General features: G+C 39.5%; 1 protein-coding gene across 1 annotated transcript in view; it reads left to right on the forward strand.

The window, feature by feature from the left end:
• The window catches only part of col27a1b (collagen, type XXVII, alpha 1b), a 425030-nt gene extending 411363 nt beyond the window's left edge, over positions 1-13667 (forward strand). Inside the window, exons 61-62 of the mRNA XM_052036787.1 lie at positions 10744-10962; positions 11645-13667. Coding sequence (XP_051892747.1) covers positions 10744-10962; positions 11645-11791 — 366 coding nt within the window. The 3' untranslated portion in view covers positions 11792-13667. The remainder of the gene's footprint in view (positions 1-10743; positions 10963-11644) is intronic.
• Positions 13668-20494: the final 6827 nt, after the last annotated feature.

Genomic DNA, 20494 nt, shown 5'->3' on the forward strand with positions numbered 1-20494 from the left:
CTCGTCTCAAAAATATATCCAGTGCATCCATGTTGTATCTCTTTAAAAATATGGAGACCAAAACTACACACAGTATTTCAAGTGTGGGCTCAAAGCTGTGTACATCTGCAACAAAACTTTTTTGCTCTTATGTTTCAACTTCAGGCCAACACACTTATTGTTTTCGTTCCTGCACATTAACCATCGGTGTTTCTCGTACCTGCTGCTTTCAGATCACAATTTACACCAGTGACCAAAGAATTCTCACTATTTGATTTCTTGTTCATCCAATTGAAATGAATGACTTCATACTTGATATAATTATATTTGATATGCCACCACCTTGCTCCCTCAGTTAACGTGTCTAGATCCCTATGCATCAGCTTTGCTCATCTTCACAACTTATACTTGTTCCCTTAAAAATACTGATAAATAGCAAAGAGGCTAGGAACAATCCTTTTGCCACCCACTGGTACTGGTCTGTAAAACCTGAATATGACCTATTTATTGTGAGAAGATAGGAATCTATTGCAAGAGGATTTGTGTACAAGAGCAAAGACATCAGACTTAAATTATATAGGGGTCCAGTGGATCAGATCTCTGGTCTGGTCTTCCTACCCAAAAGGAGTGTATATTCATGATAGAGGGATTTGTCCTGTGAATAGGGTTAAGCAGACTGGACCATACTTTGTAACGTTTAGAATTCTTACAGGGCTTGACAGGGACCATGCAGGGATGATGTTTTCTCTTGTTGGGGAACCAGAGGTTACAATCTCAAAGGGGTTAGCTATTCTTCACCAAGAGATTGATGGATCTTTGCACTTCCCTTTCAAAAAAAAGGTGGTGCAGCTATCACCGTGTATATTCAAGACAGAGAATAGACTTGGATATTAAAGGAATCAAGGTACATGAGTTAGTGCAACAAAGTTGGATTCCATGACCACCAGCTGTGGCAGAAATATACATCATCAATCTGTAACCTCACACCCTTCACTTCAACGTGACTATTGAGCTGAGCTGAATCCTAGTACAATAAGGGTGCAGAAGAGCATGATGGGAGTAGCACCACACACACCTAAAACCTGATAAAGCTGCAGCACTGATGCAGCAAAGGCAATGGGACCAGACAACATTCCATTCTGTAGATCGGGCCTCATGCCAAGCTGTTACAATACAGTTACAGCACTGGCAGCTACCCAAAAATGTGGAAAATTTCCCAGATAAGTCCTGTTCGCAAAAAGCAGGACAATTCCAATCCAGTTACTGCTCAGTCTACTCACAATCATCATGAAAGCAATGGAAGGCGTCAATCAAGTGGTACCTACTAATTAATAACCTACTCACCAATGCCCAATTTGGGTTTTGCCAAGACCATTCTGTACCAGACCTCATTGTAGCCTTGGTCTAACCATGAACTAAAAAACCAAATTCCAGAGATGAGGTGAAAGTCACTGCCTTGATGTCAAGGCAGCATTTGCCTGAGCATGGCATCAAAGGGAGAACACTCCAATGGTTGTTGGAGTTCAATCATCCACAACCATCCAGAACATCACTGCAGAAGTTGTTCAGGGCAAAGCCCAATGACCTTCAGCTGTTTCATCAATGATCTCCCTTCTATCATAGGGCCAGAAGTGAGGACGTTTGTGGCTCTAATGACAGCCTCTTAATTTGTTATTTTCCCTGATGATTGCACATTGTTCAATTCCATTCACAGTTCCTCAGCAAATGAAGCAGTCCATGCAAGACCTGTGCAATGTTCAGGCAAGGCAAGTAACATCTGTGCCACAAAAGTGCCAGGCATAGCTATCTCCAAGAAGAAAGAATCTAACCATTTACCTTTGATATTGAATGGTATTACTATCACCGAGTCTCCCATCATCAACATTCTGGGGGTCAGCATTGACAAGAACCTCAGCTTGATATATAAACGTACCATTTAGGAGCAGGAGGAGTCCACTCTGTCCTTCAAGCCTTCTCCACCATTGGACAATTTGATTGTAACTCAACTCCACACTCCCACATCTCCCTGGTAACCTTTCACTCCCTTGTTTTATCAAGATGGAGTTACAAAGATTCATGACTGAGAGAAATCATTTTTCCTCATTTGCCTTAAATGGACAACCCCCTATTTTTAAACAGTGACCCCTAGTTCTAACTCTCACATGAGGAAACATCCACCCCATAGCCACCTATCAGGATCTTGTGCGTTTCAGTCAAGTCCTTTATCACTCTAATAAACTCCAGACAATACATGCCCAACCTTGTCTCTTAAGACAACCCAAGTACAAGTCCAGTAAACCTCTGAACTGCTCCAACATACCTTTCATCCTTCCTTGAGAGACCAATTCTGTACACAGTACTCCAGATGTGGTTTCCCTAGTGCCTTACGTAACTAGGGCTTAAATCTCCCTACTTTAGTTTTCAGTTCCTGTCGCAATAAACAATAGCATTGTTAGCTTTTCTTATTACTTGCTGTACATGGAATATTAGCCTTTTGCAACTCATGCACTAGGACACCTGCAACTTCTCACCATTTAGATAAAATGCTTTTTTACTTTTCTTTCTAAATGGACAGTTTTAGTTTTTCCCCACCTTATATTCCATCTCTCACATCTCTTGCTCCTCACAACCTATCTATACCCTTTATAAACTTATGTCCTCTTCACAACTTGCCTTACTGCCTATCTTCATGATATCAGCAATGATACCTTCAATGCCCTCATCTAAGTCACTTATATAAATTATAAAAAGTTGAGGCCTCAGCATCAATCCCTATGGTATGCCACTTGTTACATCTTACCAACCAGAAACAGACACATTTATGCATACTCTCCGTTTCCTGTTTGTCAACCAATATGTTACCTCTACATAATGAGCTTTTCTTTTTCACAATAACCTTTGATGCTTTCTGGAAATCTAAGTATAGTACAATGACAACAGGACGAGATCAATGGCTGGATGTCCTGCAGCAGGACCCTACAGCACCCAAAGCCTTTATACTGTCTAAAAGGTACCATTCACAAAATGCACTGCAGTTACTCACCTCCCAAACTCATGAGCTCTGCCACCATGCAGGATAAGGGCAGCAGGTGCATGGGAACACAACCACTGGAGCTTTCCCTCATGTGGCACTCCATCATGATCATAGAACATAGAACAGTACAGCACAGGAACAGGCCCTTCAGCCCACCATGTCTGTGCAGACCATGATCCCAATCTAACTGATCCCATCTATCTGTACATAGTCTATATCCCTCCATTCTCCACCTGTTCACATGTCTGTAAAATACCTCAAACATCGCTGTCATATCTGCTTGCACCACTTCCCCGGCACCTGTTCCAGGCACCCACCACTCTCTGTGTCTTGTAAATCTCCTTTAAACATTCCCCTCACACCTTAAACCTATGCCCTCTAGTATTTGACATTTCCCCCCTGGAAAAAAGACTGACTGTCTACTCTGGGAGTCTCATAATTTTATAAACTTCTATCAAGTTGCCCCTCAATCTCCAATGCTCCAGAGTTTGTCCAACCTCTCCTTATGTCTAACACTTTCCTAATCCAGGCAACATCCTGGTGAACCTCTTCTGTGCCCTCTCCAAAGCCTCCACATACTTCCTGTAATGCGGTGACCAGAACTGCACACAGTGCTCCAAATGTGGCCTGACCAAAGTTTTATACAGCTGTAACATGACTTGCCAACTTTTATACTCAACACCTCAACCGATGAAGACAAGTATGCCGTACGCCTTCTTTACCACTCTATCTACTTGTGTTGACACCTGCAAGGAGCCCTGGACTTGCACCCCAAGATCCCACTGTACATCAATGCTCTTAAAGGGTCTGTGATCTTTTGATCTGTGCTGCGTGTGTGCTCCACCCTGCTTTATCTCGCCATGTGGGGCCTTGTTAAAGGCCTTTCTGAAGTCCAACTGAATTAAATCAACCGCATCAATATATTTTGTTACCTCTTTGAAAAGTTCCATAAAATTGGTCAGACAGGATCTCCCCCTCACAAAGCCTTGCCAACTATCTTTAATTCCCTAGCTTATATGAATTCTTGGTCCTTATTACTCAGGTCCTTGTAAAGACTGAGTGAATGTTGAGCTGTTTACAATCACAATTTTTGGGAGGGAAATGTGTGCTATAGTATGGAATGGTTTCATAAAGTCACAGAAACCAGTCTTGAGTCTCAAGAAGCAGTCAATATATACAAAAATCAAACTCAAGGTGCAGTCCTTGGATCTTAGCTGTAATATTTTGACATTGTGTGTGTCCGTCGTCAACCCGTAGCAGATACACTGTGCTGAGCCTCGCAGTACTCACCTATGGGGCAAGTTGGCCTGGTCACCTGTTCTCCCTCAAACCTGGCCTGGCAGAGCTCAGCTCTGCCCTTTGTCCTCTGCCACATCCAGAAAAATGAGCCTGTCTTGAATTAATCACGGATTGGTTACAGCAGAGAATGAGGCCATTCAGCCCATCAAGTCCATACTGATGCTGTGAGAGATCAATCCATGGCCTCTTCATGGCCTTTCAGATACTTCCAGCTTAGTTTTGAATGTTACAATGAATTGGCCTCCACTATTCCCCTCAGTGCTTTTCAGACCCCGAACATTCGATGTGTAAGGAAAATCTTGCCCATGTCACTCTGGTTCTTTTGCCCTTCACCTTTATTCTAAGTTACGCAATGGGAGGAGTTTCTATCTACTTCGCCTACATCTTTCATGATCTTGAATACCTCTGTTAAGTCTCCCCTCAACTTCCTGTGTTCCCAGGAGAACAAACCAACTTTTCCAGCCTGTCAGAGACATGAGAGACTGCAGATGCTGGGATCTGGAGCAGCAAACTATCCACTTGATCCACTTGAGTTCCTCCAGCAGATTGTTTGACAGAGCTAAACCACAGAACTAAAGTCTCTCATCCCTGGAGTCATTTTCGTAAATCTCTTCTGCATCCTCTCCAAAAGTCTTCAAGTCTTGCTTAAAGTGTGCCACCTAGAATTGGGGTTGATACTACAGTTGTGGCCAAACCAGTTTTACAAAGGTTCATTCTTTACTCTTTTACTCTCATGGTCAGAAAGTTATGCACATTCTCATCATTGCTCGGTCTAAATCCTGGAACTCCCTCACCTGCAGCATTATTGGAGTACCCTCACCAGATGGACCACAATAGTTCAAGGCAGTGGTCACCACCATCTTTAAAGACAATGAGTTTGACCAATTAATCCTGACCTTGTCATTCACACCCAGGTCCTGAAAAATAATGCATTGTCCTACAGGTCGTAGAGATCTTAAGAGCATAATGTAATCGGAATAAAAACAGTAAATGGTGGAAATACTCAACTGGCCAGGCTGCACCTGTGGAGAAAGAGTCAGAGTTCACATTTCAGGTTGATGACCTTTTGTCAGATTAAGCTTATTCTTATTTATTTTTAAATTTTGGATTTCAGCAGATGCAGTATACCGTTTTTACACAGTGCAGTTGGAATTATTTTTAGAAAAAGAGCTCCAGATAATTTAAAGCAACAATAAAACCTTCAAATTTGACTGTCCAAAAGTTATTATGTTTCTCACTTTAAAAATGTGGAGGAGGAAGGTTGCTGTAGGGAGCTGCCATACCAGTTAATACCACAAGGTGGCTATGCTGGGAGCAAAATCATTACCACAGCACCACCAACAGGTGTATGCTCTTGCTGCAAGTGCCTTTCCAAAATATTCTTTAATGTGTGATGGCTATTGCAATTACTCTTTTACCTAAATGTTAAAGAAAACACTTCTAAAAGATTATTCAATCTCTCGACATCTGTAGGATGGTGTAGAATATCAAGTTGGGTAAGTATATAAGGGAAATTGTAATGGGGACTTTGCTGATGGAGTTGAATAAGGAAGAATGGGAAGAGGTGCAGATACAGCACAAATACCAGCATGGACTGCTTGGATGAGGGACAACTTGATTGAAGTGCTTCACATAATTAACTGATTTCCCAACATGGTAACAGAAAGTCTATTTCCTTTGATGAGGAAGTCCAGAACAAGTTTCCGTGTTCTCACAGTTGGAACTTGGCCATGAAAAAGAGTAACCAGAAGCCAGTTTTCGCACAGAGTTAAGTGGAAATCTGGACTTCTGAAGGAAGCCAAGCTGGATCAGTTGAATCTTTCAACATTGAAATAGGTAGATTTTTGTTGGGTTAGGATGCGAGCTGGAGCTTAAGGGCAGGGTAGGCACAAGGTGGAGAATGGCCACCACCTGTTACAGAGTTCCTTGGGCTAAAAGGCAGCATTCTGCTTTTTGTTGCTGAATAAATAGCAACTGTATATAGTTACACAACAAATATTGTGACTATCATTTTAACTTTGGTCCTAAAGACAAACAGTTCAGTATAATTCTGCAACAAAACTATCACTTTAATGGTTTCAGGTCAAAGTTAGACAGCTATTATCTACCACTGAAAATCTTACAAAATTGCTGACGCTGGAACCATTCAAGAGGACAGGCAGCATCTGTAGAGAGAGGAACAGAGTTAAATGTTTTGTCAGAACTGGGAAAGTGAGAACACAAGTTAGTTTTAAGTTGCAGAGAGGAATGGCTAGGACATAGGTTGCGACTAGGGATATAGTAACACAGACTTCCATCTGTTACTTTGGCCCTGGTCTCAACCTATAACTGGATAAACTTCCACAAATAAATGCTATAACTTTCATATTATCTCTGACCTCATCCTATAACTAAGTTTACTAGAGCAAATACTTTTTTATTTTAGCTAGGAAAAGGTAACATGTAATTGAAGAAAACTAATTTGCAGGATTGTGGGAGAAAATATGAGGTGTTGAACAAAATTGGACAGCTTTCTCAAAGGGCCAGTGGGGAATGACAAGTCAAGTGGCCTCCACATGTACTATATCAATCTCTGATTCAGTGTTGAATTACTGTGTGTTCATTAATCTGGATTCCTGATGCTATATGGGCATCTTGTATAATTACTGATCAAATATTGAAAATAATGCTTTAAACACACCCAAAGAGTTACACAACGCACAAAACATAGGAAAGAGAGTGGTCTGTCCAGCCTTTCTAACCTCAATTCCCCTAGAGTTCAACCTTAGCCTTCACCATAATTATAGCCATAACGATCTTAGCCTCAAAAACATTCATAACTGAGCATCCACAGATCTCTGGGTCAGAGAATTCCAAAGGCTCACAACTATTTAGTGTGAAATATTTTCTCATCTCAGTCCTAAATGGACAAGCCATCTGGTCTAGGGTTCTACATTCTTTAGCCAGATGAAACTCTCTCAACAGATAGGCTGTAAATGCTGCTCACCAATCTTTTATGTTTCAAAGAGAGCCCCTCTCATTCTTCTAAATTCCAGAGACTATTGCCCCTTACTGCTCACTCATGCTGGGACAACTACACAAACCTCCATCCTGTATCCCAGTAATCAATCTATTGAACCTTCATTGTACTTCCTCAGATAGGGAGATCAAAATTGCATGTGGTACTCTAAGTGTGGCCATACTAGAGCCCTGTATAAATACAACAAAACTTATTAAATTTGCTGTCCAACCCCTAGTAATGAAGGCCAATGTACCACTAACCTTCAAGTTTGCTTTTTGTAACCTTAGGTTCACTTTCCATGTTTTGGGTACAATGCAACTTACCTTCTTGTTAACTCACTTAACCTATCTATTACCTGTTGCAGCATATTTATTTCTGTTATTCTGATCCTTTTTGCACACTTGCAGAAGCCTTTGCATATTCCATTCCTCACTATTTCATGGTTTCTACAGCTCCAACTCCTCAGGTTTACACTTCTTTATAAAATTATAAGATACTGGAACTGCTGATTAAACCGTGAGCCTAGTATGGTTCTTTTTTGTCCATCTCACAGAATAAAATAAAGAAGTGATTGAAACTATCCTTTCAGTTGAAGGTTAAGGTAATGCTCCAAAATATTTTTTGTGTAACATTTACATTCTGAAATATTGAGACCTGGACCAAAATAATACCCAAGGTACATGTTGTGTCAGGTCACTGAGGCCTTACCAGCAAGGAGAGGAACTGGAGTCATAGAACAAATCTAGGCAAACAAGAGCTGGGAAATGTACACAGAAACTTTAGAACAACAGAGAGGATCCTTCTGAGCTTGGATGCTGGGAAGCCTGCAGTTCTACTTTGGATCTGTGTGTCCTGGATCAATTCTGCTCTCCCACCAGAAGCAGTGACTCTGCTGGGATAACCTGGGCAATTTAAGTGGAAGCACTGTCTTCCCATGATCCAAATGAAACAACGTAAAAGCATGGAAGAAGAAGGGCAGTATTTCAATAAATATATACCTAGAAACCAATTAGATGCAGGTACCACGAGAAAAGTGAAAATGTTGTCTTTTATATTTAAACCACACACCACTTCCATCTCTCAGGCAAGGTTCCTAATGTAGTGTAATATAGTTCGTGCACTGCAATAGTACTAAACTCCAGTCCTTGTAAAGTGCTGTATCCTCCAGTTAACTACAAATATTGCCAAGGAGACCACATATGTTTTTTTTGCGTCGGATCTGGGTCATATCTTAGTCCTTCTTTGATCTGCTTTTAAATACAGCAAAGAGGAAGGTTATTAATGCAACAGGTCAGAATCTGAAATGCCCAAGTTATATGCTGCATAGACATGACATTATACAAGTTTACAATACCAAGTAAAGCCCTTCAGTCATCGCTTTTGTGTGTGCCCTTAGTCTCAATCCCATACCTTCTCACATAACCTTCTATCTTTCTGCCCATCAGCTGTTTAACCAATTCCCTACTGAAAGTTACAACTGAATTTGCTTCCTCCAACCATCTAAGGATATTCCAGATCTTAATGATTCATTGCATGGGTATTTTGCATTGAATTGTCAGCCTTGATTTTGAGTTCAAGTCTTTGGATTTTGGCTTGATTCCACAACCTTCTAACCCAGAGACAATCATGACTGACAGCTGACTGTATATCATGGTTGAGGGTCAAGTTGTGGACCTTCAAAAGTTATTTCATAAAGTGCTATTTAATGTTAGTTTAATTGAAATGTGTGGAATTAAAGAAAAAAGTGGCAGAATGGATTCTAAATTAGCTTGCCGACAGAAAACACAGCTTTGGTAAATGGTTGTTTCTCCTGGGACACCACTTGGCTTAATATATACTAATGACTAGGATACAATTTAAACATTTGCAAATTGAACAATGTGAAGGGTTCCGATAGACTTCATGAGGACATAGACTAGTGGAATGAGCAGGCACACAGCAGATGGACAATGCTGAGAAATGAAAATTATACTCTGCTAAGATCAAAAAATGGCCATACAAGGTAGATGATACAATTCTAAAAGAAATGCAGGAGCAGAAAGACTTAAGCATTTATGTGCACCAATCCTTAAAGGAGCACCCAGGATCCTAGAGTTTATAAAACAAACATTGACTACAAAAGTGAAGTCATACTGAGCCTCTATAAAACACTGGCTGAGCTGCAACTGGACTATTGTGCCCAATTCTTGGCACTGTAATTTAAGAAAGGATTTATTAGAATCACATCAGGTATAAGAGACTCTATTTACCTGGAAAAACTGAGGAGATTGAGAAGTGATTGACACGAATGTTCAAAATCAGTAAGTATTTAGACAAAGGGAGTAAAGGGAAGCAGATTCATTGGTAGGAGGGCTAAGAAACAGATGGCATGGATTTAAGCTGACATACTGGATATTTTTGATTTGGAACCACTACCTGAAAGGGTAATGGGACTGACTGGATTACTGTCACAAAAATCTGGATGGAATAAAATGGCTAGCAATTACACTAAAGTGACTTGAATATTTTGTTTTGACAGAGTTGTATTCAGCATGGCAGAATGGTGCCCTTTCAACCATTACCAAGTTATAAAGTCTATTGACATCATTATTGGCCTGGTTACTTCCACATGACATGAAAATCCAAAGCTCTGAGATAAAAATAATGAGTTCTCTAGGTAACTAAAAATGGAAAATACTGGAAATACTCAGCAGGTCAGGCAGCTTCTGTGGAATTTCAGGTCAAAGACCCTTTGTCAAAAATCCATAGGAACTCACAGTATTCAGGTATAGCCTGATAAACACAACTGTTCTATTCTCCCATTGTAGAACTGTGGTTGAAAGAAGCAGAAATCAGAATTCACAGAGTGCTGCATTGTAACACTCTGCAGAAAAGAAAAACCTTAATGTGTCCATTTAACAATGTGATACTTCCCATGGGTATACTTAGCCTTTTGTGGAACTGTCTTCCTGCTTGTTGTTTGATCTTCTTGCATTTTACACTTTACCTGGACATAAATCTCACCTGAATTTTTATCTGGAGGAGAACTGGAAGGCAGCGGCAAGCAGTCCACACTTTATCCAATAAATCGTTAGGATATCATGGAACCCATTGTGAATCTTGTCCAAGTGCACAAGCCTGTAACACAGAAGTAAAGGTTTGAGCTTCTATGACTTACTTATAAAAACTACAAACTGTGTGCTGAGAAAAAAGGCTGATCTCTAAAAAGGATAAAATACTTGACTATACTTACTGAATGTAATTAATATGGCTTGTTTTTCCTCACTAATAAATGTTCTCACTAATGTGTTTTATTTGCAGAGACCAGAATTAGTGGTATGCAATCTGTATGCATCAGCCAGTTGAGGCAGGTGCACCCAACTCTTTGTTTTCTAGCCATATTAGAGCAGGTCCTAATTAGCTGGATTTTCACTCCTTTCTGTGGTTTCAGTTGGAGTTTTCTGTGGGACGAGTCCAGATGAACTTTTTGCATTTGCTGAGCTCAGAGGCAGTCCAACACATCACCATTCACTGCCTGAACGTGCCGGTCTGGACAGATGGAAATTCGAACAAACCTTTCAAACAAGCCGTGAAGTTCAAGTCCTGGAATGGCCTGATGCTGGAGGCAGGAGGACAGTTTATTCCAAAAGTGCTGCTGGATGATTGCCGGGTACAGATTACCTTAAATCAAATCCATTTTCCATGCTGTGTGTGTCTTCATTCTTTACATTACCAGTGCGTCGCCATGTTTTGTCACTCCTCACAGTTCAGCCACATGGAGAGGTAAAAGCTAATATTAACGCAGGAGAACAGGCCATCACATACTGTGCCATGGCAAGAATTTCCACCTTGCCACCCCACATCCTATTCATGGTTAATGATAAATAATTTCATGGTGCAGAGTCATAGCATTTCTGTGCCAACACAACATTTGCAGTTATACAAGACGACCCTGGATGCTTCACAGGAGCATCATCAGACAATATTTCACACCAAACTACATTTAGCAATATTAGATCAGTTCAAAGGAAGAGGATTTAGGAAGCAACTGAACAAGTAAAGTGTTGTAGAGATTTAGGGAAGGAATTCCAGGGCTGTGGCAGCTAAAGGCAAGGCCACCATTGGGCCATGCCTTTCAGTGAGGCCCCTTTTACCGAAAGTAGGTTTAGGAATGATCCTGTCAAATAACTGTGAAACTACAGTTGCCATCACTGTCCTTCAGAATGATTGAAGATCTTCTGGGAATAAAGCAATGTTTTTTTTAACTCAGTGGAACCCTTTATTTTAGCTGCTTTACTCACAGGTATAAAATAAAACTGGTGACCATATTCCTTTTCTTTATTGTCTTTCAGATACAGGATGGCCGGTGGCATCAGACTCACTTCTTTTTTCACACACAAGATCCCAGTCAGCTGCCAATAATTGGCATCTATAACTTACCACAACCAAAACCTGGAATACATTACCACCTAGAGGTCGGGCCTGTCTGCTTTCTCTGAACTCCTAACTGAACAATCTTTAACCCACATCAGAGCGTAGTTATTCTTTACTATATATTAATAAAAGTGAAGGAATTGCTGGTATGATGTGAAGATGTCACATTGCTGATCGGAAAAGGCCATCAATGGCTTTTTCAAAATAATTAAGGAAAATGTTAGACTTGATTTGAGGGAGAATTCTTAGCTAAAACAACTAGAATTAAAAATCTCCACCAGTAGCCAAAGAATCTTTCTGCCATTGTGTTGAGAGAAATGAGAATGTCTATAACTGGGTTGCAGAAAATCCATTTTTTTTTTAAAAAAGCGAATTGGTTTCTAGTGGCTGTGAAACCAACATAGCATAATATTAGCAGCCACAGGTTAGGAGACTTCTAAAAGGGTGATTAAATAGCTGGTGGCTGCATGCCTGATAAGCATCACCAATGTGCAATAGTGGAGGAGAAAGGGGAACTTAAGAGTTGTTGAAATTTTCTAAATCCGTGACACTTAATTTAATGTGTGAACCATTCTAGAGTTGGCTTGCAGCCAAAAGATGCCTGACCTAATTGACTGGTTGCAGGCAAGGGGAAAATCAGAGAAAAAAAAGTGGTGCACTTGTACCACCTAGTTTTCTTGATTTATGAAACGGTGCTAATAGAATGAGCTTCCCGGGGTGATTTTCTACCTCCCATTTCCTGATACTGGTGCTCACGTTCTCATGTTTTGTTTCCATTCACATGTCATTTCTGACTCAGTGGTGCTATGTAATTCCCAGAGGGCCAAAGTGGCTGTCCCAGGGTAGAGTTTCTACTTTGAGTGGGGTGAGACCCCTCATCCACGTCTCACCTACCCACGCCTTCTGTAAGTGCAACAATAGTTGTTGTCCTAATTATGTCTAAAGTGCCTTTAATATTTTAAGGGATAATTGTAATTGTGTTTTGGAGCATTATGAAAGCAGCCTACCATTCCTGAGTCACTGAATGACCTTTTTTTTAAAAAAAGAGTAAAGTTGGGAAATTGATGAGAGTTAAACTATTTTTAAAAGCTATACTGTCTTTTAAGTTCTTTATTTTGAATACTGCTTCTGTTTGTACAGAGTTGCCCTTGAAAGCTGTAATTAATATTTAGGGAAGCTTTATTAAAAAGGAACTAGATCTTTCCTGAAATGGTAGATTTTCCACCTTCTTATCAAATTGTGTAAAATGTTTCTACGTGCTATGTTGTATACAGTGGATCAATATTTTACAGTCTGCTATTTAATGTTATTTAAATGTTTTAAAACCATAGTTAAAAAAAACAAATCGCCTCTCCCTATCACAGATGTCTATGTTTCAAAGTAGATCTGTCTTTTTTGTAGTTGTAAACATATTGCTTCAGCACCCAACTGGTCTTGGAGAGTTATGTGGAGTTCTTTTGTGGCTTGTCTAATGTGTAAATTTGGTGCTTTGAAGAGAGAAATATTTCAGTGTTTCAAATCTATAAGGTATTATGCAGAGTTTAAACGTACTGTATAGGAAAATGCATTAAGCGCTTTTTAATTCCTGATTTTTTTTTACTTCGAAGGAAATATGTGAAGAATCTAGAATTCTAATACATTATTTTAAATTTATTTCATTTTAAATAATCTGATAAAACAGTTGAAAAACCAGCCATCAGAATACCTCAGATACATTTTGGTACCATTCTGAACACATTTCAACCTTGTTTCATTTTATTTTAATTTTTCATTTTTTTTTACTTTGGTTTTTTTCTATTCCATTTGCTTTTCTGTGTGTCTGTTGCTATAGAAACAGAGTTGCCATAAAATGGTCATCCGCAGACAACAGTATCATTATTGCCTTAGTTGCAAATGTTTGAACGTTCTGTACAACGGTTCACTATTTAGCTGTGAAGTACCTTACTCAGCCTTTGCTAGTCTCATTGGGGCTTAGACTTCCATTGTTTGAAATTAAAAGTTTCTGAAACTTTATTGAAATAAATATTTCAAACTGAAGCAATGAAACCTGGTTTGTCTGTTTTGTGCATTTTTCAAGAAAAATGTGAGTTCCACAAAACAAATTAATCAATACTTCTTGAATATATCAAGGTATTTTAACACTGGAAATAAAACTTGCTTCTCACTTCTTGGTTACACATCAGATGAGATTTTACTTCGCAGTTTAATGACCAAGAGACTTCTTAAACCGTTCCATTGAGATTATATTTGCTATTGTTATGCTTCTGATACACTTTTTGTTCCAGCTTTTTCTCATTAAAACATCTTAAGCTTCTTCTTATAATGAGATCTAGAATGGGAATTGAACCCATGACTTTTTAAACTCAGACAAGAGTACCAGCCACTCTCTGGTATTGACATTTCTAAACTAATCACTTTGCACACTCTGTCCACGAGACTTTCAGAATTCTCTCAAACTGCTTTTTCAAAATCTGCATTCTGCAACAACAAATGTCTAACATTAAGCAAATGTTTCAAATTACTAATATCACAGTAATGTGATTACACTTATCAATTGAAGAGTTTTTTTTAATTCTGCATTTTTCCTTCAGAATATCCACTGTTCAATTTCACTTTACAGGTAATGAAACCTAGTCCCTCTTTGTTCCCTTACTGAAGCCTCACCACAACTCTGTACCATTTCAGCACTTGCCCTATCCCAAACCATCATGGAGGCACAGCGTTTTATGTTAGCAATGCCTGGTCTGTCTTTCTCCTACACACAGATATCCATAGGCTAATTCAGCTGTGTAAGTATGTTCTGCCATTTAATTAGTACTGTGGAAGTTGTAGGTCACACTTAGAAACTGCAATTTATGCCAGGAAGGGAGGAAAGATGCAGTGTGCAACTAAAGACATCAATAGGTGCATAACTAAAGCCAGAAAAGTATCCAATGTACTAACATGAATTCTCCATGAAGTGCCCAGCCAATTTCCTGATGGGTACAATTTCACCCATAAGTGATTCCTAGCATGATCTAACCTGGGTTAAATCCTCTCAGATCCAATTTCACAGCTTAAATATTTGATCATAAAATAGACTTTGTAACTTCAACATGCCAAATACCAGTGTCACAGTAACTGAGGCTGAATTTCATTCTTCATACTCATGATAAAATTCAGTCTGGGTGAAGCAGAAGGAAGTAAATTCTTGTGGTGGGGAGAGAACTCATCCAGTTTTCTATATTCTCTGATAACTGATGGAAAATGAAACAGGTTCTATAAAGGGTGTTGTGTCCATCTCAACAAGGGAATGTTTAGAATCTAGACTCCAAAAGGTAACCGTCTACCCCATTGCATCTCATGTGAAATAAGGTTGCTGTGCCTAACATCAATCCTTTCTCTAACTGAGCAGACCCAATGAGAAGTTCCCGACATCTTGCCACATATTTTCTGCCACTCACACTACAAATGTCATATTCTGATCTTTATGTCAGACTTTGAAAGAGAAAGCACAAGGGACTAACAAGTATTCCAGAAACAAACTGCACTTTACTAACCAAAGGCAATGTAGTGTCCTGATATAATTAAAATATCCTACCTTGAGAACACATCAAATATCACATGGCAGCAATTATTAAAAGAAAAACAATGTTATTCCACAATTGTCTCTTCTGTGTTCAATCAAACATTTCAAAACGCATGAACTCCCTTCATCAGCAGCTTTTAACATTCTATTGACTCCTAGATTTACAAGAGTTGGCTTTTAGAGTATTGTGTGAAAAAAAACAACTGAAAACAATAATCTCAAACAAGTGGTAAACTGGATCCCACAGACTGATGTTATGAAACAACGTACCATCTGATGCAGTGTTCACAAATGCTAAGGAAAGACAGTTACTCCTTCAGAAAATTTATCTGGGCATTTTGTTTTGGAGATGCTGTGCTGGAAGATGGTAGGTGTAAGCTAGGGGTAAGGGTTGTTGTTCAAGAGATCTTTTCAAGCCCTCAGTAGGTAAGTGCAGTCTGGCATGCTATTAAAGCAGGTTCAAATCTTGCATAAGCTTTGGTTCACTGACATTAATGGCAATGCAATGAATTTGTGTTACTGATGCTGATGGAGTCAAACTTCAGCTAGGGCGACATCTCCTAAGTTGTATTTTCTGCTTTTCTTCTTTCCTCCCCACTCAGAACATGTGTACGCACATCTCCAATGAGGATAAAATGAAACACAGTTTTTCCTGGTCAAACAGATTGCTGATATTGGGATAATTCTGACACAACAGTACATAATGCTGTTTTTCAAAATCCTGTTCAGTATTATTGAGATTTTAAATCAGGAGGATGCAAAACCAGCTTTCCAACTGATTATGTAATTTTTTTTCAATGCGTGAAGTCAGTTTATGCTAGTGGTGCACAATGTACAGGCTGCATTGTACATCTGGGCTGTACATTGACTTCCTGCAACAGAATTCAGTGAGCATTAAGCTGCATGCTTTCACTGCTCCCCCCTCTATTAGAGTCATAGGAAGGTATAGAATGAAAACAAGCCCTTGACCCACTGGATCTTTGCCATCAACTATCCATCTATGCTAATCCAACATTAATCCCATTATTGTAAACTCCCCCACATTCTCATATAGCCAATCTATATATTCAGATACATCACATACCTGCAGGAGAAACCTAGCCCCTAAGGCCAGGTCCCATTTGGTGAAGTGCAGCACTGGACACCTCCCCCACCACCTTTGAAACGACAAGCTCCAACCCCAGAAAATGATTTGTCAGCCAGTCAAGCAAAACCCACGGGCGTTCGGATGTGCAGAAACACAAAGTCAGTAAACATCTCTGACATTCACAAACATTGAAAGAAATCTTTTAAAAAAATTAAAGAATTTAAAAACTGCTTTAAAGAAAATTAATTAACATGCAAAAACACTAGAAAAGACTTCAAACTATTAAATGCATTTATAATAATAAAATGTATTTATATTAATTTAAAAAACATACATTACCTGAAATGTACCCATCTCTGAAGGAGCCATTCCTTTCCATCAAGTGGATGGAGTCATTGGACAATCTGGGGCAGGTTCATTTGTTGGGTCTCCTGGTGTAACTGGCTGGAAAACCACAGGATGATACTGCTGGAAGAGAAGCCGAACATCAGTGCTGTCAGACTGACAGTAATGGGGACCCCCAGAAAGTTCAGGACTTTCACATTTGTGTGCATGACCTTCAAAAGTGATTTGGACTGTCAATCTGAACCTCCCTGCAACAGAATTGTGCATCATCAGTCTAAACTTGTACAAGACAGCATTGGGAAAAGATGTGAGGTGGTTGCAACTAACCAACTCAGCAAGAATCAATACCAGAGAAAATGTTGCCAAAAATCTGTTAAAACCATGCAGCAGAAACAAATTGCCTGGCTGGATTTGTTTAATGAAGTCAGCTCACTAAAAAAAAACTAATATCACTTCACTAAAGCACAAAATCACATTGTGTTCTCAATGCACTAACTGGTCCTGCCATCTACAACCACAATCGAGTTGGTTAAGCATTGAACTACAGTGTTTAATTGTCCACAAGTGGAAAAAAAATTGTCATAATGGAGGAATTATGAGCAATTCTTTCACAGTGAGTTCCTATTGTCTTGCAGTATAGCAATGTCACAGAAGTGAAGACAAAGAATAACATGGAAAGCTATCTAACAGCAAAACAGAAAAGAACTATCCTGTCCACAGACTTTTAATGTCCAATAATTTTCTGGGTGTTACATGTTCTTTTTGAGTTAGAGTCAAATTTCAAATCAAATCATATAGAATTAAACACATGTTCAGTAAAGGTATAATAAAAGTGGGGTTTCACTTACTCCATCAGAAAAATATTCAATGGCAACTCTGCTGTGTATCTGGCAGATGAGTAAACCCATGTTTTAGTTAAGTAAAAGCATCCATAATGGAATTACGGAGCAGCTTTGGTGTTTGAAAGCAATGTGAAATTTAAATCACGGAAGATGGCAATGTGGTATATTAAACAGCGCAATAGATAAAAATCCATAATATACAATGAGAAGAATATGTAGAAACCAAAATAATTCAGAAAATACTATGTCCTTTATCAGTAAAAACTCCAGTTTATATCTTTATTTCACATATAAGCAATTTCCTGCAACAGAACATGTAGCAAAAAATTGTGAAATTGCCCAGATTTCTGTTGTAAACCTCAATGACGTGGTCTGCTCCAAGAACCAGCCACTAAACAGGACCTACAAGAAAAGTTTGTACCTGCCACAAATCGTGAAGGCTATCAGTCCTTAAAGGGACTCACTAATAGAAGCCACTGAACAGCTACATAAAAAGCTGCCAGAAGTGAGGGGCAATTTTGCAGGGAGGGAGGGGGGGACTGAAGAGTTTTGGATTGTGTGAGCACCTCCCTGTGGCCCTGCCCTGAATGAGTCCTGTGCCATGGGTGTCCCCACGCTGCCGCAAGGTTCGAGGTGATCAATGGCACAGAGCTTGTGACGTGTAGCATCATTTAAAAAGGCTGCAATCTGCATGGAACAACCAGTGCCGAGGTGTCAGCTTCCAAATAGACTGGCAGATGCTGTGAGCAAGATACTGATGGTAAAATGGAGACCCTTCAATTCACATCTCATTGGTGACCTCAGCATGATATCCTCCTATTTTGTGCATCAGTGTTCAACAAAGGTCATGGTTATAACCACGAGTTTCGATTTATGTCAATAATTGAGGAAATACGTGGTGTGTAACACATGATATTATTGAGTACATATCTGACTCCAAGAAAATGTCAGCCACACAAAGATGAATTATGCATGGAAGGGTTTATTCCAATTTTCCAATGGATGCTATTTTATCTAGAATTGATCACAGTCTAAACAGAGTTAGATTGCTTTTGTGTGTGATTTGTGCATGAGAAACCAGTGCTAATGGATCCAATTCTGGGCAAATGCTCAACAAAAAAGACCCACATCAGCATTTTGAAGAGGAACAATGTGCAATACTTACCACTCAGAAAACAAATTACCTGGTCACATGATCTCTCTGAGGGAGTTTGATGCACATCAATCAGGCGTCACGCTTCATCCGTAAAACCACGAACCACAACAAATATACTTCATTGTGGAATGTGTTACAAGGAACAACATTTTTAAAAATAATTTATAATCCTTAACAGAATTAAACACTTCTAGGAATGGAACCATACAGAATCTGGATTAACATCAGAGAAATAAACATCTCCCATGGATCTCAGTCCAATGATACATAATGAAACACTGTTGCAGAATGTTCCAGAATGAAACAGGCACCAAGCTGTGACTGTTTAGTCAGCAGGCAGATAAAAGCAGACCACTTGAGAGCATCATCCATCTCAGCCAGAAAGCAGAATTAAGGAGGGATCATTGCAGGTTCCCTGAAGCTCAGCAAACTTCCCCAGGGTACAGCCCAGCCACTAACACAGGCAGGCTCAATGTGCCACCCGAGACTGCATACAGTAACCCTGCTGCAATGGTCTTAATCATCCCACTGAAGGATGATAAAATTGTCCAGGTTCCTGATGTTGATCACCACACAACTCCTGCTGTTAAAGTGTAGAAGTCAAGTCAGGGCACATTTAGACCACGAGGCAATGCTCACTTAATGATGGCCATTTGGATGAGAGACTAAAGGAGTCAATCTCAAAGCTGCATCTGGTTACCGAACTACCTGCCAGAGGAAATGGTTTTTCCACTGCCTGCTCTATCAAAATATTGAGATTTTGGATTTAAGATCTCCCATTAATCTCCTCTGCTGTAAAAGGGAAGAATGCCAACTTCACCAAATTCTGCCAATAGCCAAACTCCTCCATCCCTGATATCACCCTGGTAAACTGACCTGAGCACGGTTTCCTTACTTTTCCATTCTCATGTTAACAAAACCAAGTATCCCATATACTTTCAACTTTCCGATCCCTGCAGCCTCCCCCCCCCAACCAACCCCTCAAAATTGTAGCATTCAGATTACACCACCTCTGCATATTGTTTCCCCCAAATGCATCACTTCTCAATTACTCACTAAACCTCATCTGCCATGTGTCTGCCCATTCACCAGGCTCACTCAGCCCTTCTGAAGACCATTACTATCCTGCTCATTATTTTCTATGCTACTTGATTTTGCATCATTCATAAATTATGAAATTGCTCTCCGAGTATCTTAGTCAAGAACATTTATAGATAGCACCCAAAACTGTAAGCCCACTGCATACTTCCTTCTAATCACCAGTAGTCACAGCTCTTAATCCTTGGACAATTTTGTACACAAGTTATCATCATTCCTTTAATGCCACATCCTTCTAAATTGTAAGTTGTTATGCAATACTTTTATCCAAAACTCTTAGGAAGTCAACATATAAATGTCAAACACATTACCTCAATGTCCTATCCCTCATTAAAAAGGATAAAGTCAAGGACTCCTAACATGGACTGTCTCACTGCTTTAAGGGTTGTCCCTTAACACCTTCTGAAAGTGACACACTAAGTCACACAGGCATTGCTGTGAAAAATGGTCCTCCCATCATCACTCAGAGCCCCAGAAAACTGATTTAATTTTCACTCTGAATAAAAATTCACCAAGGTGCCTGTGTGAAAAGGTGTTTTCTTGTTTAATCTCCTGAACAAAACATGATTCAACCTGATAGATTAAAAACAATTATAGTCATTGGTTCATGATTGGGCTGGAAAGGTACAAATGACAGAAAAGTTCAATTCACATTGAGCTAAAACATCTTGG

The sequence above is a fragment of the Pristis pectinata genome, chromosome 23, assembly GCF_009764475.1.
Source record: "Pristis pectinata isolate sPriPec2 chromosome 23, sPriPec2.1.pri, whole genome shotgun sequence".
In the NCBI taxonomy this organism is placed as follows: domain Eukaryota; kingdom Metazoa; phylum Chordata; class Chondrichthyes; order Rhinopristiformes; family Pristidae; genus Pristis; species Pristis pectinata.